Source organism: Leguminivora glycinivorella, chromosome Z, assembly GCF_023078275.1.
Source record: "Leguminivora glycinivorella isolate SPB_JAAS2020 chromosome Z, LegGlyc_1.1, whole genome shotgun sequence".
Classification (NCBI taxonomy): Eukaryota; Metazoa; Arthropoda; class Insecta; order Lepidoptera; family Tortricidae; genus Leguminivora; species Leguminivora glycinivorella.
In genome coordinates this window covers 33,717,586-33,742,121 of record NC_062998.1, presented here as the reverse complement: position 1 = coordinate 33,742,121, position 24,536 = coordinate 33,717,586, and the positions used below count along the sequence as shown (strand labels likewise).

The following is a 24,536-nucleotide window of genomic DNA, read 5'->3' as shown; positions in this document are numbered from 1 at the left end:
TCATTGAGGAGGGTCGGCCGCGAACATTTTTTGACACATTTGTCGCACTTGTGAATTCGCACGTAAGTGTGACAGAGGAGCAACACATCAAACGTAGTTGCAACAGGACACAAATCCTCTGTAAACAAATCGCCTTGATGCATCTATATCATAGATATAACTTTTCAAAAAATTGGTTAATGCATACGAACTAACGTATACCGTAGCTACTCTATTTTTACTATGCGTGTGCGTTAGTGTGTTGAACTCTATCTAACTCAAAACTTTGCCGTACATAACATTCCCTATACTTAGTACCGAAATTGGGAAATCACTCCTTAACTATCAAAATCAAGAAAAATACTTTTCTAATCCGTAAATTAAGTGTTCCTATTCCGCGGATAATCTTTTTGATTTTGATTATCATGGATTTCCGCAAAGTAATGTGTGATTCCATAGATTATTTCTTAATGTGATTTTTGATAATCTATGTCGGACAATTCAGCTTTTTTGGCTAATTGTTCAATGATTTGGCGGATTTATTTTATTAGTGCATTAGCGCCTCTAGCGCCACGAAATACAAAAATACCACTAAATTGTACCACAGATATTGATTACAATGTGTTTCTAAAAAAAATCATCTCATGTTCTAATTTCAAAAGTCAATGATGAAACTATAATCGAGAAATGCTTCTTAATGCTTGTTATTTAATAAAGTGATATTATAGTTAAACCTACAGCACAACTACACCATTAACACTGACTATAAAATGTAACACAGCATGAATGAGCCACAGCAGCTTCCTAGTATCACAGCCATACTAAAGAAGAGGCGATTGAGGTAGCTCGGGCATGTGTATCGAATGGAGCGGACTCGTTTGCCACGCTGGGAGATGTTGTAGATGCAAAAAGACCGGTCGGACGGCCAACGCTGCGCTTTAAAGATTGCGTGAAGCATGACATGGTCACATTTGATATTCCATGCGACCAGTGGCAACGACTGGCCGAAGACCGAACCACGTGGCGCCGTGTTGTCCATGACGTTCAATCCAAGCACGACAATGCCTGGTTCTCCTCCTTGAATGATAAACGCATGAGGCGTCACGAGCAAGCCTCTAAACCCCGCTCATCTGGGGGAGAATACACCTGCCGTGTGTGCGGACGAGGGATCCTCTATCGAATTGGGCTGTACAGCCACAAACGTAAGTGTCGCAAGGATGCCGTTTGAACCATCTGGTTATATATGCAAAGGCTTGTTATTATTAAAATGTAAAAGGTTCTATTCCGCACGAGCTTAAAGAGATCGATTTGGCAGAAAACATGGTTTGCTATAGCCGCGTCTTCTTGTGAAATGTCCGATATGGCGGCGATATCTAACTTACAGAATCACCTGAGTGGAGATCTGGCGCTCTTTCCCGTTTGCTTTTATACTGCGTACTTGGGACTGAGGACTCATAACAAAAATAAAGAGCACAGGGCGTAGCCCTTTGAACTATGTATACTTAAAAACAATAGAAGTTGAACGGACTTGGCCACATAAGTTTGCGAACCGTTTGGGTTGAAATCGAAACTTATGAAGTTGGAAATGTAATCGATTTGACACCTCACTAAGTCGGATTGGCAAGATTCCGCTGTAGTATATAACACGCATGAAAAGTAACGAGATTTTGAATAAAATTTGTTATTTTAAGCAAATTACTTGGTTTTTATATTTTCCCGATTTCAATACCGGGATCCCGGAATTGAAATCGCCAATACCGGAATGAATACCGGTATTGGATAAGGTCCGGTATTTGGAAGCCCTAGTCCACACACACTCTTGTTTTTTAAGATTATGAATTTTAAGACTGTCTGTTGCCGTGCCGGCCTAAGACTAAGGTAATCGGTCTCAAGAGACAAACAGTTAAAACATATTGCACAATTTTATTGAGCAATAAAATTGTGTAGGTGACAAAACTTTGATAGGTTATTTTATTTTTGCTATAATTTATTAGAATTCCGTATTTTCTGTCATTAAATTAAGTAAATTAAATAAAATAGGATTCGATTACTTATCGTTTAAAAAATTTTTGACTTGGCAAAAAACCAAGCGTCTGAAACTCTGATCACATGTTGAAAAAAAAGTTGGCGGGAATTGGTTATCTTATATACTTACCTATTATGTTCTTTCGCTTTACGACAATTTCGTGGTGTAAATTGCCGAGAAAAATATAATCAATTCCTCGCAATCGAAGTAAAAAGCAAAGTGTACAACAGGGGCATAAATTTAATAATAATTATTGAAACCTAGAACGAAACGCGCCGAACGCGGGAGCGAGCGGGAAGGAACATATCTCCCTCTCGCTTACCCGTAAGTACACCTCCTTACATACTAGCTCATACCGTTCAGGCGGAATGCGGAATTACTGAAAGTACATAAATTTACTAAGTTATAGTGATTTTTTCAATACGTACATAATAAACAGCATTGGTACATCAATTTCCATGAGAAAAAAGTAGATGATGTCATATCTATCTATGAGAACTGAGTGGCGCCGCTGCAGAGCATCCTCTGCAGCGGCGCCACAATAAAAGCCCATTATTTCGTTTCCCGCTATAGGTACAGTCATAAAATTATACGTACATACTGTACGTCTTACGAACATCATTTTAACATATAATTAGTTGAATTTCATTATGGTGGCGCCGCCGCAGAGTAGCACACGATATTTACGCATTTTCGTCAATCCGTTTCGATTTGTAAACAGGAGCACAGATGAGGAAACAAACAAAATGATTTCGAACATAACTGGGATTAGCTTCCACGTCGGCTTTTCTACCTCCAATAAAATTTGCACTATAAATTCACCGTAAATTCAATTCAATACTTGTATCAAATGATTACGCACTTTAAGTAAAACTTCAGAGATTGGACGACACTTTTCTTCTTACGGCAACTATTCACTTAAACGGTGATTTCGTTTCCACCATGGTGTTGGAAATAGCTAGAATTTAGTCGCTACTTTTCTTGGAGTTATTACAATTCGCCATAACAAATTTTACTGGGCCCGTATTAAATTTATCTCAAAAACGACATGAAAATGTTTACTGCAATATGGATTTGACAGCGCAAGTCAGCGACTAAGATGTCAATTTTGGCCGTAGTGAGCGCTGTGATCGTTTTAGCTACCCCCTCCACCCGCTTTGCACCCTGCCAATTAGCGTAATAATACTGCTATGTGCACGAACTAGTACATACATGGTCCACACAAGAAGCGTAGTCGCACAAGATTTGCTGCAACACCACTCACCGTGCCTGTCGCCGTAGTCCGTTTTCACATTATCCGATCCGATATCGGATTTCAATGGAAAAAATCCAAGATGGCGCCTGTAATGTATGGGATATCGGTCCGACATCCGATATCGGATCGGATAATGTGAAAACGCACTTAGGCGCTGCTGTATGTTTGCAGGCCAATTCAATACCACAATTGCTAAAGCTTCGTGGCGAACGAAATGATACTGGCTCAGTCGCGACCAAGTATTATTTATACTTATCATCATACTAAGAATCGTACCTCCATTTTACTAATACTATCATAACTACACTGATGATGCCTACAATTAAATTTAGTTTATTAAAATTTAATTTATATTTAAATAAAGAAGCATGCCATTTGTTCTTATAAAAAATAAAAACACGCAAAATATTTGGGGAAAATATGATTTTGGCCCCTTTCAGGCTGCGAAACAACGCCATCTAGTTTTAAGCCTAAAAACCCCTTACATTTCAGGGGTACGTTTTTTTGTATGGGCTTTGTCAGTCCGTATTATATCGTTCTTGGTCGCGTCAATGTAAAAGAGCGATAGAGGAGATATGCTTTATGATCCAATGAAAATGTATGCAATGCACCCTAACGGCGTGGCTTGCGTGGGCGACGGTCGTGCGATGGTCGCGCGACGGCGATGCGACGCATACGAAATCAAACCTTATCGATATGGAAGTATGAAACGCGACCGCGACGGTCGCGCGACCGTCGCCCACGCAAGTCACGGCGTAACATACAGAGAGTGTCTACTCACCGATGCTCATCATCTCCACTAGGACCTCGAGCTGCGTGAGCAGCGCGACCACCGCGGCCGCCGCGCCGCCGCACACCGTCGCCAGCGCCGGCGTGCCCGTCGCCTCCGAGATGTTGGCCAGCTTCCTGCACAACCATACACGTCAAAATCTGCTTCCTAAGACGCTACATCTGGCCCCGTAGCCGAATGGCATTTCTCCGACGCCAAACGAAAGCGATACGCCGCTGGCTCTGTCGCGCCAATACGCAAGCGCGATAGAGATAGATATCTACTAGCGCTTCGTTTCGTGAGCGTTTCGTGAGCGATTGTGCCATTCGGCTAGCCACCCAGGAGGGGTCAATTCTCCATACAAACGCTCTCGACTATTTCCTCCCTGGTTTTTGAAGATAGAACAATGATTTTTTTCAACACAGATTATTATTATTTTTATCTGTGTTGGACCGTTTTGATTTTTTTTATATTCTTATTTTTTAAGACGCTAGAGCCCATCAAATATTTCCAAAAATGGTCTTATTGATTATGGCGCATAAAAAGGTGTGGTATTCAAAATTGGTAAAAATTAACCAAAAAAACTAAACGGTCCGATTATTTCATTGTTATTCAGATTCTCAAATTTCGTTACGATTGATTAAGTTTTGAAGGAGGAGGAGTCGAGAGCGGATTTTAAAGATTTTGTCGCAATGTCTTGTTTAACTGAGTTGTTCTTAATGGTTTAATTAACACCTTGTGTTTCGATAAATCTAGTTAATACCACTACTATATTAAACTAGAATTCCCAAATTGAAAGGGGGGTTCCCTTCCATTTTAGCATTTTCGCTCCTGCAGCGTATTAAGTTCTTAGCCTTTGCTTAAAGCAACAAGCTCGCAAGTCGTGTAACCTACGGCACACTGATTAGAAATATTTGTGATACCGGTTCAGCAATAGTAAGTAGGTATTTAAAGACAACAGAACTGCGGGCGAAGCATGGAAATTTAATAGAGATAATTTGACAGTTAGGGTTCAATAAAATGACAGTAATTTTCGATATGATATATATTTCGATATGATATAGCTTTTAACATGCTGGCTCGTTAGAGTATGAAGTTAGTTATACATTTATAGCAGTAAGTGACCGAGCTGATTTTAAACGTCAATTCGCATAACATGCTCGTTGGATACATTTGACAGATCGTCCCATTTTGACAGTTTGGGGAGTTAATTTTAACTAAGTGATTCATACCATTAAAATTCTGCCTGTCAAAATTTGAGCTATAGATGGAGAATATAGGAGCCAATAATAATAACAACCTAACCACAAAATTAAATTTTGATAAAAGCCCCGACATAGTGGACCGATTTTCATGAAACATGGCTAGGAACACTCCCGACTAACTCAGCTTTCAAACAAAATAAAAAAAAACTAAATCTAAATCGGTTCATCCGTTCGGGAGCTACGAAGCCACAGACAGACAAACAGAACGACGGACAGACAGACAAACTGACAGACACCTCAAACTTATAACACCCCGTCGCTTTGCGTCGGGGGTTAAAATACAAATTCATAATTACCTATCCCTCAAAGGGATAAGTTCGCCTTTGTACTGTTCTTTACTGTAATTACTGTGTTTTTGTTATTAATTGTACAATAAAGAGTTTACTACTACTACTACTACCTATATTTCAAAGATACAATAACTATGAAATAAACTATGGAAACGGATTATATCGCGTATAATGAATTTGCGATTCATCCTGACGTTTCATAGTTTTATTTCATGAGCAACTATCGCGGTAACCGAAGACAATGTTACAAAAACTACTTTTTAATAATTATCACATCAATATAGTCAGTAGGTAGTTACTTTAATTAATACAGGCCTAGCCTTACAAAAAGATATTGTTTACTAAACTTGTTTACTGAAATTCCTTGTAAAAGGCTGAATAATAATAGGGGACGGCCGTCGGGGCCCTATTTCTATATTTACTCGAAGCTTTTCCTCTTTCAATCCAGACTCAAACAAACTCAGAGAGCTTTAGATTAGCATCTTTTGAAGCTCGGATGATTAAATGATGTTATATAAATGCACATAAATGTAATAAATCATACTAAATCATAAAAGATAGTTTTTTCTTTAAATTGTTACTATTTATTTATTTTACATGGATTAATCTTTGAATACACATTATGTCCCCAGTCTCTGTTGTGTCTCCATTAGATACTATAAAAGGGTCGGAGCGAGCCGACGCGCGTCATTCTTAAAATATCTACAAGACTAACAGTGTCTCTGGCTTTCGTGTGTTATACTGGTGAGTGAAGTTGTTCTGCTATTATTTCTCTGTTTGTTTTTACTTGGAAATTATTCTAAGTGATTGTAAACTTTGAAATTGTGTCTCTGTTTGATTGTGCGGGGACAATATCGTCGTACAGTTGAACTTGGACCTGTGGTGGAATTGCTTTACCGTCAGTTGTGGGGTTATTTTAGTGTTGTATTTATAGTGTAGTGTTACATTTAAATTAATGTGTATAGTGAAGTTTTCTGTGCTTTGTTTCATGAGTGCCGTCGAGCAATACAAAGACTGGGTCGATGTATGGCTGGTGCTTGGAGATAAGTCTGTGTTTGGTTTTGTAGGGAGTAATTCTTGCAAAACTAAGCTTAGATTATAGCACGTAAAGGAAACTTCACTCGTTTGTTTAGTTGGTCAGTAAAATTGAATTTAGTAATTTTCTATGGGGTTATTTTGTGAAAGTTATAAGCCAGATCATTGTTTGTGACAGACTGTTGTCCGGCTAGGCGCTTCTTCCCTTACGGTGTCAAATAAGAGGCGTTTAGGGGTCTTTTTGTTCCAAGTGGAGGCTTGGGCGCTTTTTTATATTTACAAAAGCGTACTTTCTCACCGGTCTCAAAGAGTCCAACTGTTAGATGGAAGTGAGGACTTTCACGATTGACGAAAGGCATTAGGAGTAATCCTTGCTCACTGAAGTCGGCAGTATTTGAGGCTGGGGTCCTATATATATATATATTTATTTACTCGGTGTTCTGGTCCATGCTGGCGTTGGTTGCTGGGGATTTCGGTTGTGATCGATCCACATCTAAGTAAAGTTGATCGCAGCTGGGTCTTCCGTGTGGCTGGTACTGGTGTGTCTTAGAATACTGGATATATACACGGATAGGGCGATCTACTCTCTGCTACCCTAGCCCGCGGGCAAAAGCAGAGGGGGGGATCTGACCGACACAAGCCTATAGGTTGCCTATCTCAGCTTCGCTGGCTGAACTGTACAGCTTATGGTAGGGATACACTTGTGCATATTCTGAACATTAGATCTATGGTAAGTGATGGTCTGTGTTTCAGATATGCTAGAGTAGGGAAAACGATAGGATTAGGGTAGCGTCACACACTATTTCTATGAAAGTAGGGTTCTTTTACGATTGGTCTTAAAATATAATTGGTCAATGTGTATTTATGTGGTTTAAATGGACTTTAAATGTGGTGTATACTATCTTAAACTGCTTGCTAAAACTTTGAACTCATAAAATCTCTTATTACTTAATTTACCTGAGTGTGATTAATAATTGTGGTAGCAATTTCTGATCTTTTGGTGTAGCGACGGGATGCTAAGTGTTGCTAACTGGGTTTTCAAGGTAAATTCTATCAAATTGGCTAGGGAAACAAACTGTCTTTGGAATAAAAGGATTAGTTTGTTATAGGGTCCAGTGGCATGCGAGCGCCGTCCACTGATGAAAAGTCAAAAGCTTCGAGGAGTTAGTAGACTTACTTGTTTTCATAAAGGTTAGCGACTACTCGGCATTTCGTTAATACATTAGAAAGGTCGAGAAGTTATGGTTTATTAGCAGTATTGGGGAAAGGGGGGTTTAGCTAGGGAAAAGAAACAAAACAAAAAACAGGGTGTTAGTTCGTAGATAGATAGCCCTTCAGGCTTACTTGCTTAGGTTCCCGATAAAGTGGTTTGGTCGGGTCAGGGGTCCCATACCGCATCGCAAGCCCTTGCCCAAGCCGGGACCACTAATAAGGCGTAGCGGATGATTACCAAAATATTTTTAATATTTATTTCATGTATGTTTCACTCACTAACTTTTATTCTAAAATTTCTTCATCACGTCATTAATTTTCTCACATATAACTTTCTAGGCCTAAATCTGATAAAATACTCTTCTATAACACTATATTATTATGCTACAATAACCTTTATTCTTCTTTAAAATATAAATAAAAAAAATTTTAAAAATTAGTCAAAAATACAGCTGATACTCATTAAAGGATCTAGGTTATCGCGGTTCACGTCGAAGGGTTCTACTTATTCACGCTAGACGATCACAAGGCCAAATTTACGGGGTATATTTAAAGAGGGGGTTAGCTATACTGTTGGTTAACCAAGTAAGTAAGTAAATAAGTAAAGGTGAGCGGGAGTTTAGTTACATTTGGTGACGTGACCAAGGGATCTAAGATGTGCTCTGTAGAACACATCTTGGATACCAAGGTTTATAAATAAATAATAGGAATTAGCCTTACCAGGCTACATTTGTTGTTGTGAAAACGAGTGGGTGTGCTGTATTTCCTGACTTATTTCATCTCTAAATAAAACTCATATACCTAATATTTTTATTCAATCGCTATTTCATAAAAACAAAAATAACTTTATTGTTAATAAACACGTCTGTAGTATTTTCTTCCATTGTTTTTTTCTTGCCGCGTTCCGGGCGAGGTCATGCATCGATGCGGAGTCAATTGTATTTTCATTTCCTACCTCTGGATTCTGAAAAATAAAAATAATAAAATTAAAGTAACGTAGTAAACTAAGACAAATTTATTTCTAGGAAATTAGCTCATAATCGTAGTAGTTGAACTAAACATCGTCCCAATTAGGCCATTCGGTTGCGTTGCTACGTAGCAATTGTTGGCATTGGCACATCTTGACGTTCCCTTGCGCCTGTGCGTAGTACTATTATTTACTCTGTGTCTTAATGTATGTTTTTATAGCTGTTGTATAGGCAGGGCAAGTACTGGAAATACTAGGTACTTATAGAAAAAATACTCATGTACCTAAAATAAAAGAAGGCGCGGAGCTGTAGTAGTTTAGAAGAGTTTTCCACCTAGTAATCGGAATTGGAAACATAAGTGTGTACACTATGTATAATAGCAATAGAATTTCATGTTAAAACAAATAGTTCTCTATATGTCTAGTACATTTTCATAGCAGGTTCTGCCATCTTCAGGGTTATTTTGAAAGCTCACATCACGTTTGCACTTCACACCGGAGATCGGATAGCTTCGACGCTGTCCTATATAGTCCATGAACACTCTTATATGTATGTTCCTGGCAGGCGTCTGTTATACAGAATTTCATCCATAGGCAGTGTAACTACTAGTTAGGACAGTAAGTAGGTCGTTATCATAGTCTAGATGTAAGATGATTTTCCTAAAATAATCCAGGGTACCTAAGCCCTAGATTTAAGACCTAGTAATACAAGAAGATAGGCTCTAGTCTAATGGTTATGGGGGCGCGATTATTCATTGTCGCGCTGAAGTACAATATTATATGGGGCGCCCCGCCATTTTTCTATGAATACTGAATAGCTACACGCATGTGGTACTATGACAAGTACATCCTTCGATGGATGGTTTGTTTGCATTTCAGTTGTAACTCTATAATCTATAAATTGGCTCACAGGATTTCATACATCATACAATAATTTGGCATATTGTTTGTACGGTTTGTACCAAATATTGTCACTGTAGTGCAGCCGTGAGAAGAACAGGTTTCTGTCTGTTAAGATATAGGTATTAATCATTTTAGGACTAATTTAAGTTCATTAACTTATAAGTTGTCATACATTTTCATATTACATCCGTGGTAGACAGGCATACGTCCCTCTTGATGGTGAGAGGTCACTGTAGCCTATATCTGCCAATTATTTCAATAAATTAAATGCACAGTGCGAATTTCAACTTTCTATAAGTATATATTTTTGCTATAGTACAAACAAGTATGTATGTATGAACAATATTTTCAACTGGTACACATGACATGTTATCTCACTTAGATTGTGTACACAGCTTTTATACGGAACCTTACACTGTCGCAATATTTCACGGATCAGGCATATGCCAACATACATATTTTATTAGTTAAGTTAAATAGCTACACAATCGTCACCAGATTTCCTACGAAATTACCAGCATCTGGGAGGTCGTACCTTGCCATACCTTAACTCCACCACTGCTTGATCATTGTCACAATTGCTTAAATAATTTCATGAAAATTGATTGAAATTTGTAATATTCCTGTTAAGTAGGCATAGATAATAAGCACTATTATCATTATAAAACCATATTTCACTGAGGTTCAGAAAAAGTATGTAGTATGTGGTACGCATTAAGTATGTAAACTTACCTAACATGACCGGGTCCAGTCTGATTGTCGGATTACTTTGTTGTTCAGTAACGTTGAGCATGAGCTGGTAGTGTAGATCAGTGAGCCTTTAGTACACTGAAAGGAAACGTCAGAGATTAGAAATGTTCATGTAGATAGCGTAAGAAAAGGGTTTAGTTTTAGAGTGGGGTTCTGCCAAATAGGAACAATATTATTTCATTTATCTACTCACAGAGGCGCGTCGCTTAATTTTGGAACTAAGACACGCCCGTGAGAAATATTGTGTCGGAAAAAACAACGCATACAGCGAAAATTACAAAAAGGAAATTAAAAATAAAAAAGTTTGAGAACCCCTGCCTTGCAGTTCATATCTACATGAGCTAGGACATAAAAAATGAGTTAGTAATGAGTTTGCTTAGCCAATAAAATGAGGATGAGTCAGTTAAGTTTGATTTTTACCCGGTAGCTCATGCCTCGCCGTTTTGTTCTATGCTTCGTTTCAATTTTCAAGATAAAATTCTTATTTGCCATGAGCTGTTAACTTTTAAATTTTATAATTAGAACGTGTTATTATAATAAAACATAAAGTACCTTTCATTTATATGAAGTCAGTAGATGTGTGGAGGAAAGTCCGACTTGAGGCGTGGCCTCTCGGGTAAAACCTGAAATTGTATATATGAAAAGTTTAGTTAAAATAGGGTGCATGTATGTTTAAGGAATCTTATTTATAAATATGCATCATTAAGATTGTTTATATTTATCTTGTTCATTCACAGTTAGAAAAAAAGAGAGCTACCTTATCCATTTTTCCAAGTAATACAGTTTTCCTGCCGAATCGTTTAACTTACTAAGTAGGGTTAATTAAATCTAAGAATAGCTTTTTAATGACAAGATGTTTTGTACTTACTTGGAGATAGTGCTATGACAGGGTACAGTCCATAAAGGACACACCGGAAAATTGTCCCGTTCAGCTTGCAACTAGTTGGAATTGTTTAGGTGTTGATTACCGATTAGATATACTGAAAATTAATACATACATTGTTTAAACCCATTGTAACAAGAACAATATTTATATTAAGTCTAGATTTTCAGTCTACATAATTTTATTTAAGTGTCCAATCCAAAGTCAATCTTTATCTTTGAAAAATACAAAGTTTGTACAAGACTCAATGGTTATTTTTAAATGCCATAACATTTATTTGAAGGCCTACAAATATTACTTTCCATAATCAATAAGCTAGTGCCTCAGAAAAATAATTAAGTCATTTCATTGTTTGGAACCGCAAAAATTTTATAAATTCCAAGTACAGTTAGGTAGCCTAGGTCAAGTAAATTAATCGAAGATATATTTTTGATGTTTACTCTTTAAACGAGGTGTGTTCAGGAGTTTCGTGTTTCATGACAGAGTAATTACTTTATAAAATTAAATATAGATGAATAAAATAAAGGAAATAAAATGAAATATTCTTTGTCTTCGAGTCAGGGTAGAGTAGGGTAAAATGGGATAGGTAAACTTTTAAAATTATTATCTAGTTTCTATTTCTATTTTTATTATTTATTTTGATTACTTTTAAAAGCGTTGGCTTTCTGTAAACAATCGAGTGAAAGCGTAATTGAGGAGGAATGAACGAGTGTATGTGTATAAGTTAGAGGTGATGAATGCTTATAGATGTATGTTTGATAGATTGAATGGCTGGATATGACGGATGTAAGATATGAAAGTGTGTCTCGAATGTTTTATTTTATGGAATGAGTGGATTGATGCAGACAGACAGCGCTGGAAAGTGGTCAAAACTAGTTTGGTCGGAATTTGCGGGGAACAAACAAGGGGGGGAATTTTGGGAACACATTAGTCATAAAATTCTTATTGGTTAGGTTAAAATCCAATGGATTCGACCCATTTCAAGGGTAGTTTTTTATGATTACTACTACACAAGGTAATAAGACTCATACGAAAACCACACACCTTATCTTGAATGGGATGTATTTGACAATCGACATATTTAAGGGCCGATATCGTCTAGTGAGAACGAGGCTCTTTTCAATAATTGTTTCCTTGTTATGTTTTCCAATATGTGGAGTTTAGTATCATCAAATCATTTCTTCATTTGATCATGATATGGTACCAACTTGAGGTACATGGTTATGTCATTTAAGGTTTGTTTTATAAAAATAAAAAAAAAACACACATTTCCAAACAAATCTTAAGTCAGTATATTTTATTCAAGTATGAGACATGCGCCAAAACATGTGGCTGGAGTGATTAGGTAGAGAAATTGGTTTGAGTTCCGACAATGGAGATTGAAGGCTCTGGACTTACAATGAGAGCTCTAAAGGTTTCTTCGTAATTGCGTGGGAAGTTATTGTGAACTCGTTGAAATTATTACGATAATTATTCCGGTCCAACAGTGTGGATGGAATGAATATTCGCCGCGACCGGGGAACGAGCTAGCAAGAACGGGTTAATAGGACCTATCAGATTCACAACCTGGTATCCCTGGCGATGCGTGGACTCTGAGAAAGGAGTTATCATGGTTCATTGTCGAGACTCTGATGAGCTGATTTCAAAACTGAGTCGCTAGCAGTCGCATAGTATTGGAATACACACCACACAATTAGAAATGGGGGGGGATATTTCCGACTGATCTAGAGATATTTTTCTTTTATTCAATTTATTGCTTCTTTTGCTAAATAAGATTGGATTTTTTTACTAACCACTTTGTATTTTGTAAAAGAAATCCAATCTGGGGGCGAGTTGTAACAGAACAAGCATCTATGACGAGGAAATGGACTCGTTATTACATATAAAACTTACGGCGAATCAACTTTTCCTTGACCAATTTTTTGGTGCATATTTCCTTCGGGATTTCATTGAATATTTTAACAAATAATATCTGCGAAGCTTTATCACATGTTTAGTTACGTCATCACTCATAAAATTCACTATTATTTGATGCACAACTTATTGGAAAAAGCTTATTTACAAACTATATTCACATGGATGGATTGTTGACATTGACAATCTGATCTGACAAACGAATGACGTTCCGATATTGCGTCTTGGTTCTAATTACAAGTCAGAGAGGTAATAATCACTGATATTGATTATTATACTTCCTGAATATATCATTCAATGTAACAATTAGGAACAAATGTGATCTTTCATTGCGAAGTTACTTACTAAATTGATTTAAACAATCTTTCACAAAATAATATTTACGTAAAAATATTTACGAAACACTCCACTATTGGACTACATAGGTAACAATATCAATAGCTCTGTCTCTCTCTAAAACACGTGCAAGCAAGCAGATGTTACTACTGATAGGTAAACGATTATTTGCTGAGAGAACATGGACGTTAAATGTATAGGGTGTACGGCTTAGTAAACAAACCAGTCTCCATTATGTCCCCAGTAGGTCTCCAGTCTCCATTATGTCTCTGTTATGTCTCTATTATGTCTCTATTGTGTCTCCAGTATGTCTCCAGTCCCCGTTATGTCTCCAGTATGTCTCCAGTCTCCATTATGTCCCCAGTCTCTGTTGTGTCTCCATTAGATACTATAAAAGGGTCGGAGCGAGCCGACGCGCGTCATTCTTAAAATATCTACAAGACTAACAGTGTCTCTGGCTTTCGTGTGTTATACTGGTGAGTGAAGTTGTTCTGCTATTATTTCTCTGTTTGTTTTTACTTGGAAATTATTCTAAGTGATTGTAAACTTTGAAATTGTGTCTCTGTTTGATTGTGCGGGGACAATATCGTCGTACAGTTGAACTTGGACCTGTGGTGGAATTGCTTTACCGTCAGTTGTGGGGTTATTTTAGTGTTGTATTTATAGTGTAGTGTTACATTTAAATTAATGTGTATAGTGAAGTTTTCTGTGCTTTGTTTCATGAGTGCCGTCGAGCAATACAAAGACTGGGTCGATGTATGGCTGGTGCTTGGAGATAAGTCTGTGTTTGGTTTTGTAGGGAGTAATTCTTGCAAAACTAAGCTTAGATTATAGCACGTAAAGGAAACTTCACTCGTTTGTTTAGTTGGTCAGTAAAATTGAATTTAGTAATTTTCTATGGGGTTATTTTGTGAAAGTTATAAGCCAGATCATTGTTTGTGACAGACTGTTGTCCGGCTAGGCGCTTCTTCCCTTACGGTGTCAAATAAGAGGCGTTTAGGGGTCTTTTTGTTCCAAGTGGAGGCTTGGGCGCTTTTTTATATTTACAAAAGCGTACTTTCTCACCGGTCTCAAAGAGTCCAACTGTTAGATGGAAGTGAGGACTTTCACGATTGACGAAAGGCATTAGGAGTAATCCTTGCTCACTGAAGTCGGCAGTATTTGAGGCTGGGGTCCTATATATATATATATTTATTTACTCGGTGTTCTGGTCCATGCTGGCGTTGGTTGCTGGGGATTTCGGTTGTGATCGATCCACATCTAAGTAAAGTTGATCGCAGCTGGGTCTTCCGTGTGGCTGGTACTGGTGTGTCTTAGAATACTGGATATATACACGGATAGGGCGATCTACTCTCTGCTACCCTAGCCCGCGGGCAAAAGCAGAGGGGGGGATCTGACCGACACAAGCCTATAGGTTGCCTATCTCAGCTTCGCTGGCTGAACTGTACAGCTTATGGTAGGGATACACTTGTGCATATTCTGAACATTAGATCTATGGTAAGTGATGGTCTGTGTTTCAGATATGCTAGAGTAGGGAAAACGATAGGATTAGGGTAGCGTCACACACTATTTCTATGAAAGTAGGGTTCTTTTACGATTGGTCTTAAAATATAATTGGTCAATGTGTATTTATGTGGTTTAAATGGACTTTAAATGTGGTGTATACTATCTTAAACTGCTTGCTAAAACTTTGAACTCATAAAATCTCTTATTACTTAATTTACCTGAGTGTGATTAATAATTGTGGTAGCAATTTCTGATCTTTTGGTGTAGCGACGGGATGCTAAGTGTTGCTAACTGGGTTTTCAAGGTAAATTCTATCAAATTGGCTAGGGAAACAAACTGTCTTTGGAATAAAAGGATTAGTTTGTTATAGGGTCCAGTGGCATGCGAGCGCCGTCCACTGATGAAAAGTCAAAAGCTTCGAGGAGTTAGTAGACTTACTTGTTTTCATAAAGGTTAGCGACTACTCGGCATTTCGTTAATACATTAGAAAGGTCGAGAAGTTATGGTTTATTAGCAGTATTGGGGAAAGGGGGGTTTAGCTAGGGAAAAGAAACAAAACAAAAAACAGGGTGTTAGTTCGTAGATAGATAGCCCTTCAGGCTTACTTGCTTAGGTTCAATACAGAATCACTATTATAAAATAAAATCTTCTTTCAGCACAATAATCTACGATATTTATGAGGAAGGTACTTTCCCTTCAATCTCATAGTCTTAGGACAAGCTGTATACTGATTAGGTTCTTTGAATAGAAAAACTGAGAGACGATGATCCGGCTGCTAAGTACCGCTACGTGAGAAAAGGGTTTCCTTCGTATTTTCCCGGAAACATTCGTATTTCTCATGCTAGTTCAGTCAATGTCAGGTACATGTTGTACTGACACTGACTGAAATAGCATGACACGTTCGTACGTTTCCGTAACAATACGAGGGCTAATCTTTTCGCACTACATCTGTAGTTCAGAAAGGAAGAATAAACAGATTACATATAAATGTAGGTACGTTGCAAAACCACGACGAAAATGCACTTCTCGTACAGTTTATGCTGCTCTGCTAAGATAACTTCGATAGCGAACTACTAAATTTAACTCTTACTTGTAGCTTACTCAGAGGTACCTACTTATAGCAACTTACTGTAATTCCGTCTAAAATGAACGTTTGAAGTGGTTGTTCAATTCGAAGGAACGTAAATTAAATTGAATATTCAAGATATTTCATGATGCTTCTCGAAATAGAGTTTTGCAGTGTGATTTCTGTGTGTTTCTTATAACACGTTATTGCCACCGTGCCTCGGGATCAATATTTCACCAAACCGTTTCCTCTCGTGGGTGTCGTAGAAGTCGACTGTGTGACTTGGGTTGGGGGCGATGGGCTAGCAACGTGATGCTGCTAAGTATACCGTTTCTCGCTTTCTTTCAACCCCTTAGGCACTGGTCCCACCGCGAGCTAGTAAGCTATGAGCTATCGGCTATAAAAGCGAACAAAAGATAAGCACTCTCGTGCAAGTAAAAGAGACACGGCGATATTGATAGCTCATCGCTGGGTGAGTAACTATAAACATCGCCGTGTCTCTTTTGTTCGTTTTTATAGCCGATAGCTCATAGCTTACTAGCTCGCCGTGGGACCAGAGCCTAAGGGGTTGAAAGAAAGCGAGACACGATATTGCAGTATCCCGTTGCTAGCCCATCGCCTACAACCCAAATCACACTTGGCAAGTATTGCTACTCAGCTACCTACGTCGTTTCTATGTAAGCCTTTAAGGTTTCCTAGTAGATCCGAGTATACTAGAGATCACTGCCGATCTCCAATATTTCAATTAGCCCCGCGTCTCGAGTGGTACGAGTATGCACGAGACGGGCACAAATAAATAGGTAGGTTAAGAAGCTGTATTAGAGCGGAACGATGTCGCGTCGATGAATCAGGGGGAGCTTGATTGATGTCAGCGAGCCGTTAAGATAAGAATCCGGCCCAGAGCGTATGGGACTCTTGTCCTGAGGGTTCCTTACATCACACAATTTTACGTAAGACGGCCGTTTTTGGGTGACCAGTTGAGTGTACAAATTTTTAAACCCAATCGGGCCAGTCGTTTTGGAGAAACTTGGCTGTGACAGACAGTCAACACACGAGCTTTCCTATAATGCTTCTCTAAATACTAGTAGGCTCTTAACCATCACGACCCTACCTTTCCCGTTTCCTTCCTTTTGAAAAACATAATCCTGATAAACTTACTTGAAGATGAGTCCGTCGTGGGCCATGGCGTAGACGACGCGGGGCATGGGGAACATGGAGCCGAACATAGAGACGGTGAGGCCGGCCAGCGCGCCCACGGCCACGACGTACTTGCACGTGGGCGCGCGGACGTGCGCGAACATCTGCACGAGCGCGCTGTCGGTGTCCACCTCGTCGTACGGCACTGCAAGGAGCACGGCGTCACTACCATCCTACATCTTAGTTATAGGCCCTTGATCGTAGGTCTGTATGCCTCCCTTTTTCTTCAACGTGAAGAAAAAGACAGCATGTTGTCTATGGTCATATTCTATCATAAAGTTATGGTCATAAAGCCTGACCAGAAATATATTATATATATGATTACGCATGTTACGGAATTTCATTAAGCCCGCTCCAGACTATGCGCGCGAATAACAGCGCGACGCCGCGAACGCTATTGTGGATCTTTCTGCGTATCGAATCCACACTCGCGTTCGCGGCGTCGCGCCGTGATTAGCGCGCATAGTCTGGAGCGGGCTTTAGAACTATAGGCTACTTGCTTCCTAGTCAAATCAGCTTCTTTTTAAGAACTGTCAATTCGAATTTGAACGACTTGCTAATATGGAATTAATATGAAATCGAATTGAGTGACGTCACGGTCAATTCAGTTACTTTATATATTTCTACCTGACTTATTAAATAGAAATTGGATTTAAAAATAACTTCTGTCCATGTTTTTCTTATAATTATCGGATGCTATATTTCGTGCATGGTATAAAATATTTTATTTTAAGAACAGTCAATTTCCCTATTATCTTCATACTATAATACTACTGTCTGAACTGTCACCGCATCAAAATAACAGCGCTCTCTTGACAATATAGTCATATATTTCTGGTCAGGCTTTAGTCTAATATCGGCCATGGGCAGGGTTGGCTATAATTATTCGGAATTAATAGAGAAATAGACTACTTTACTTTAGTCAAATCAGCTTCTTTTTATGAACTGTCAAAACGACTTTGAACGATTTACGAGCCGACCTTCCTCGTTTTCTCAAGGATGAAACTTTGGGATAACGTAGAGTTCGTATCGACGTTTTAATGTCTGCACATATTAACTAGTTTGGCCCGTCGTGCATTAATTTGATATATTTTTTTTATATATACGAACTACATTATTCCAAAGTTTCATCCTTGAGAAAATGAGGAAGGTCTGGCGGCTTTGGAATTCGAACATTTCGAACTGATTAACTTATTAAATATAAATTGGATTTAATAAAAATTACTGTCCATTTTTTCTCATAATTATAGGTTTCATTTAGTAGGTATTATACTTACCTCGAGGTATAATATTCTATTCTAATATTCGAGGTATAATATTATTCTATTTTAATTACAGAAAAGTTCCCTATACGGGTAATGCTGGCGTTAGGGCTAGAGGGGTGCATAATGTATTCCCATAACTGATAGGTATTGTGTATATGTAGGTATACATTAGGACATAGTATTTCAATGTATATATATTATATGTATATACATTGATGTCACTATGGTACAAATTGGTTCAACAGACTTATGACTATTTACGTGCAAACTGGGTATATATATAGTTATTTAATAAATACAACAGTACATTATTAAAAAGGTTAAATTAAATCTGATTTAAAGTCAAAAACATAGCAATTTTCATAATATTGACAAAGGTTGTGTTAATTAAAGGACAGTGAGTAATTAAATAGAATGACAGGCACGATTATACACCGTGTTTTTTTTATTTCCGTTATATTCGCCAGAACGTTAGGCTCATTAACAGAAGCAAAAAAAATTTTTTTTTCGTCTTAATCATAAATTAATCAATAAGTGTGAGAGAACCTTAAGAATAATATAAAATTAGTTTCAAGTATGTGACGACATTATGTCAAAATAAATAACACTAGAAAGTAGTAAAGGTTCACTTGTTCAGTCTTTACTTCTTTTTCTAATAACTCAACAAAAATAAGAGTTGAGACACTAGTTTGTTAGAGAAATTGTATTTGGCATAATGGAAGTCAATAAAAACAGGTTACAGAAAATGTTTCTAATTAAAAAGAATACCGATAACCGACATCAATTAAGTAAAATAGGTAAATTATAGTCGATCGTGTTATTTATAACCAAACTTAATTTGGGGACAAATCGATTGCGGTCAATGACTCGAGACTTAATTATTTCGAGTAGCAGTTAACTAAGACAGAGCGATTGTTAATATATGCTCAATCCAACAATAGTTATTTGTTTCACAAGAGGGCAAAGTTGTTTAACCGCACGTGCCAATATTGCCCGAGCTAGCGAAAGATTCCAATATTGAACCGGGAGCGTCGAGCGTACCGACTGTGATCCTGGGTACGTAGCCGAATGGCACAAACACTCACGAAACGAAACGCTCGTAGATATCTATCTCTATCGCTCTTGCTTATTGGTGCGACAGAGCCGGACTACTTTTCGTTTTCGTTTCGCGTCTTAGAAACGCTACGGGACCTGGAAAGATGCAAGTGTCGTGTATATGATGATTGTAATGTGTGTGTTGAGGTATAGTTGGGCCTTTTTTCAAAGTTGCCCCCCCCCCCCCCCACACTTTTTTATTTGGAATTTTTTATGTGGTTTCCACTCAGAATCGCGAGCTCTTTAAATCCTAATGGGAGAAAAAAAAGTGTTGCAAGGCTTTTTCACATTCCGTTACCATTTTGTATGGCGGTAACGGAATGGTAGTTTTGAAAAATGTTCTTTTTCTCCTATCGGGATAGAAAGACCTCGCGATTCTGAGTATGAATCGTGTAAAAAACCCATGTTACAAAAAAAAAAACACTTTTTTTTGGGTGGGACAACTATGAAAAAAAAATGGCCCAGTTACCTATCAAGGTGAGCATCATGGAGCTGCTGACGTAGGCCACCAGGATGATGCCGAGGCTGAGCACGATGGCGAGCGGGATGGACCGCTTGGGGTTGTTGGCCTCCTCGCCCGTGGTCGCGATGATGTCGAAGCCGATGAACGCGTAGAAACAGGTGGCCGCGCCGCTGAACACCTGCCCGGACAACACGTTCAACATATAGGGGCAATAGCAATCTAGAGGGCCGATTTGTGCCGTTCGATTTTGTTACTCATCATTTAGTGAAAAACATTTTTTTCTCAAACATGCAATGAAATATTGTCTTTACGTTCCTTAAGAGGGCATTCAACGAAAACGTCGTAATAATGTAAAATTGATAGTTTTAGTCGGCAAAATGTTACACTTTCCGTCATCTAAAAGACTTATTAAGTTCAGGATTCGATTAGGACATCTTCTTAACTTACATGTTGTGAGACTGGATTTTTAAAAACTAAGTCACTTAATTAATTATGATTTCTTTTCTGGTGCATGTTTAGGAAAACCCGCGAAAAGTGCTGACTTAGTCCGTCTAATTCGTAAAATTTGGATAGTTTTGAATGTTTCAAGTGGTAAATTTGTATTATGTATATCCTGTACTACAATCTTCTGAGACTACTTCTTTGTTATAAGGCTTTAGAATAGAGTAAATGAGGATATGATGAATCCAATTTGTTTCAGAAATCACCTCAGAATAAGTGTCAATTTCTTCGAAAACTTACGTGTTTTTGAAGTAGTTTTAATATAAAAATAATCTGCAACGCTTACTCAAACAGATTTTATGCAAAAGTTTTCTATTAATTGCAATTTAATATTTTTGACGATTTTTTAAAAATGCCTCCTTATTACCGGTTACGCGCGCTTGCGATGTCAGTACCGCGGCAGAGCTTGTAGAGGCAGGACGTGTGTTAGTCCGCTCCGCACGCGGCTCGACGATCGCGAAGTTATTTTGTCATTGTGTGCGGCACCCGCCGTGTCCAAAACCGCACTTGTGTGCGTGTTTGGCTGTACTGTTGCATGTATACTGCGACCGAAAACTTTGATCCTTGGGTTGACGACTTTGGTAACTAACTAATTAACTTGACTAATATTTTTAGTAAGTATTATTTATTATTGAATATCATTTTAGGTTACTGACTCGTCTCAACAAAGTCTTTGACAATAGATGATACTCAGGATCTGATGATGAAGTCAGATGGTAGTCATGAGTTGTCATCAACCAGGTCTTGAAACCATTTCGTATTTGGGCTCGTTTGATTCACCTCAACAAGATCTTTGACAAGAGGTGATGGTACCCAGGATCTGATGATGAAGCCGGAAGGTAGTCATGAGTTCTCATCAACCAGGTCTTGAAACCATTTCGTGTTTGGGCTCGTTTGATTTGCCTCAACAAGATCTTTGACAAGAGGTGATGGTACCCAGGATCTGATGATGAAGCCGGAAGGTAGTCATGAGTTCTCATCAACCAGGTCTTGAAACCATTTCGTGTTTGGGCTCGTTTGGTTCGTCTCAACAAGATCTTTGACAAGAGATGGTACCCAGGATCTGATGATGAAGCTGGAAGGTAGTCAAGAGAATTCATCAACCAGGTCTTGAAACCACTCCGTGTTTGGGCTCGTTTGGTTCGTCTCAACAAGATCTTTGACAAGAGATGGTACCCAGGATCTGATGGTGAAGCCGGAAGGTAGTCAAGAGTATTCAACAACCAGGTCTTGAAACTCTTCTGTGTTTGGGCTCGTTTGATTCGTCTCAACAAGATCTTTGACAAGAGATGGTACCCAGGATCTGATGATGAAGCTGGAAGGTAGTCAAGAGTATTCCACGACCAGGTCTTGAAACCACTTCGTGCTTGGGTTCGTTTGATTCGTCTCAACAAGATCTTTGACAAGAGATGGTAATCACTCTTTTATACTCTGGCGCATCTACTGTCTCAGTGTGTCAACAGTCAACTAAAGCAGGTAGGCGTAGCGTAGAGTTGTATTTCCTTACAAAAAACTAATACATAGATGTGGACCTTCCTGTGCTCCATGCAATTAAAACAACATAATATTTAAAAACCGGCCGAGAGCGTATCGGGTCACGCTCAGTGCCTACACTGAGCGTGGCCCGACACGCTCTCGGCCGGTTTTTAAAGCCGCGTTGGTAAATAGCCGCTCGGCTCTTCCGTAGTTTTCCATATTTTTCAAAAACTACAGAACCTATCAAGTTCAAAACAGTTTTCCTAGAAAGTTTATAAAGTTCTACTTTTGTGATTTTTAAATATTTTTAAATATATGGTTAAAAAGTTAGAGGGGGGGGGGGACACACTTTTTTTTTCCTTTAGGAGCGATTATTCCCGAAAATATTAATATTATCAAAAAACGATTTCAGTAATTCATTTTTAACCCCCGACGCAAAAACGACGGGGTGTTATAAGTTTGACGTGTCTGTCTGTCTGTCCGTCTGTCTGTCTGTCTGTCTGTCTGTCTGTCTGTCTGTCTGTTTGTCTGTGAGTGTGTGTGTCTGTCTGTGGCATCGTAGCTGCTGAACGGATGAACCGATTTCGATTTAGTTTTTTTTATTTGAAAGCTGTGTTAGTCGGGAGTGTTCTTAGCCATGTTTCATGAAAATCGGTCCACTAAGTCGCAGTCGGGGGTTTTTTCAAAATTTTAATTTTGTGGTTAGGTTATTAAATACCTATCCAACAATAAAATAAATACGTTAGGGTTGAAATGGAAAAAAAAAATTACTCCCTACTTTACGTGTAGGGGGGGTACCCTAATAAAACATTTTTTCCACTTTTTATTTTTGCACTTTGTCGGCGTGACTGATATACATATTGGTACCAAATTTCAGCTCTCTAGTTCTAACGGTCACTGAGATTATCCGCGGACTAGGGAATGCAACCGAGTAGTGAAAAAACCGAGTTTCGGTTAAAACCGTCCGGTTTTCACCGATTTGAAACTCGGTTTTCAACCGAGTTAAACTCGAGTTTTTTCGTTGAAGGATTTTTTTATAAAAATGCTAAATACATTAGTTAAGATGCAAATTCTCACCTAGAAACTGACGTAAAGCCAATGTAGATTACTTTACTTGTTCAAATATTTCAAATTACAGTGATCACTTTACTTTTTCAAATTACTTGTAGGTAATTGATATTTGAACTTCTAACAACCATCATCGTCCTCCTTGCATTATCCCGGTATTTGCCGCGGCATTCATTGAAGCCTGGGGTCCGCTTTGACAACTAATCCCAAGATTTGGTACATGCACTAGCTTTATGAAAGCCATTGCCGTCTCACCTTCCAACCGGAAGGATCCTATTGGAATTATTACGGTTTCCTCGTGATGTTTTAATTCATCGAGAAGCGACTGGTAAATATCAAATGACATTTCACACCATTTAGTCTCTTTTCTCTGTTTCACACATATGAACTCATTGGTACGAACCGGGGTTCGCGTTCGCACTGTCTTACCACAAGGCCACCAGCGCTTTTTGAACTTCTAACGAACATTTTGTTTTTGTAGTAGATACTTAGTTGTTCAAGATTCACCTAATACGCCAAATATCTGATATTTTATAAAAGACAACTGAACGGTGTTTAAGATATTTGTAATTGTAACATAATATGCCATTTTCACGCAATTGTAGGATGAAGGAAGAAATTTCGGGGCTTTTTTCTTTTGCGGAGACACTGTAGGCAAAATTAACTAAAAGTAAAGTTTTGCGGATGCGGTGTCGGGTCTGGGTTCAGGTCCAGGTCGGAGCCAATCGGGTAACTTGCTTAACAATCGTATAGAAAAGTTTTGAAGGAGCTTATCTTTTCCAGTTCATCACAAGTGACTGTTTTATTTGATAAAAATACAAAAGACAATACAAGTATACCGTAAAGGTTTATGGAGTTCCCTGGATTCCTCATGAATCCCATTATTAGAACTCGAGCTTGACAAAATTAATTACGTCTTGAAACCCCAACATGCTTTACATACATAACGAAGAAAACAAATCAACTATCATATGCTATGCGTCTTTAAGAGTTTATTTCTGATCATCATCAGCTATTCCACTTCATCAAATGCCATTCTTTTTAATGTTATTCCTTTTCTGATAAAGATACAAAAGTCACTATTGGTGTGCCGTTCAGATTTGAAGAGTTCCCTTGATTCTTCATGGAGCCCGCCACCAAAACACGAGCTTGACCAGAATGTGGCTTCAAACAAAAATCAGTTTACCTTTAAGATTTGAACAGTTTCCTTGAATTCTCCAGGATCCCATCATCAGAACTGGACACCACTTGATATAATTTTTAAGAAAAAAAAAACCGCCGCCTTTGGGGTTCTGGTGAAAGCTACTTGCGAATG

The 24,536-nt window shown here is 38.4% G+C and overlaps 1 protein-coding gene and 1 long non-coding RNA gene across 3 annotated transcripts in view; both read right to left on the bottom strand.

The window, feature by feature from the left end:
• The window catches only part of LOC125240822 (cationic amino acid transporter 2), a 114,420-nt gene that overhangs the window by 20,783 nt on the left and 69,101 nt on the right, over nucleotides 1-24,536 (bottom strand). For both annotated transcript variants that reach the window (XM_048148947.1, XM_048148948.1), the window contains 3 exons: nucleotides 20,183-20,354; nucleotides 17,315-17,498; nucleotides 4,042-4,166 (listed from right to left, as the gene is read on the bottom strand). In XM_048148947.1, the coding sequence (XP_048004904.1) occupies nucleotides 4,042-4,166; nucleotides 17,315-17,498; nucleotides 20,183-20,354 (481 nt within the window). The remainder of the gene's footprint in view (nucleotides 1-4,041; nucleotides 4,167-17,314; nucleotides 17,499-20,182; nucleotides 20,355-24,536) is intronic.
• On the bottom strand, nucleotides 8,634-11,791 carry LOC125240823. Its single transcript, XR_007178674.1, has 4 exons — nucleotides 11,320-11,791; nucleotides 11,004-11,074; nucleotides 10,434-10,529; nucleotides 8,634-8,795 (listed from the first exon to the last, which is right to left on the bottom strand). It is a non-coding gene; the product is annotated as an uncharacterized LOC125240823 (long non-coding RNA).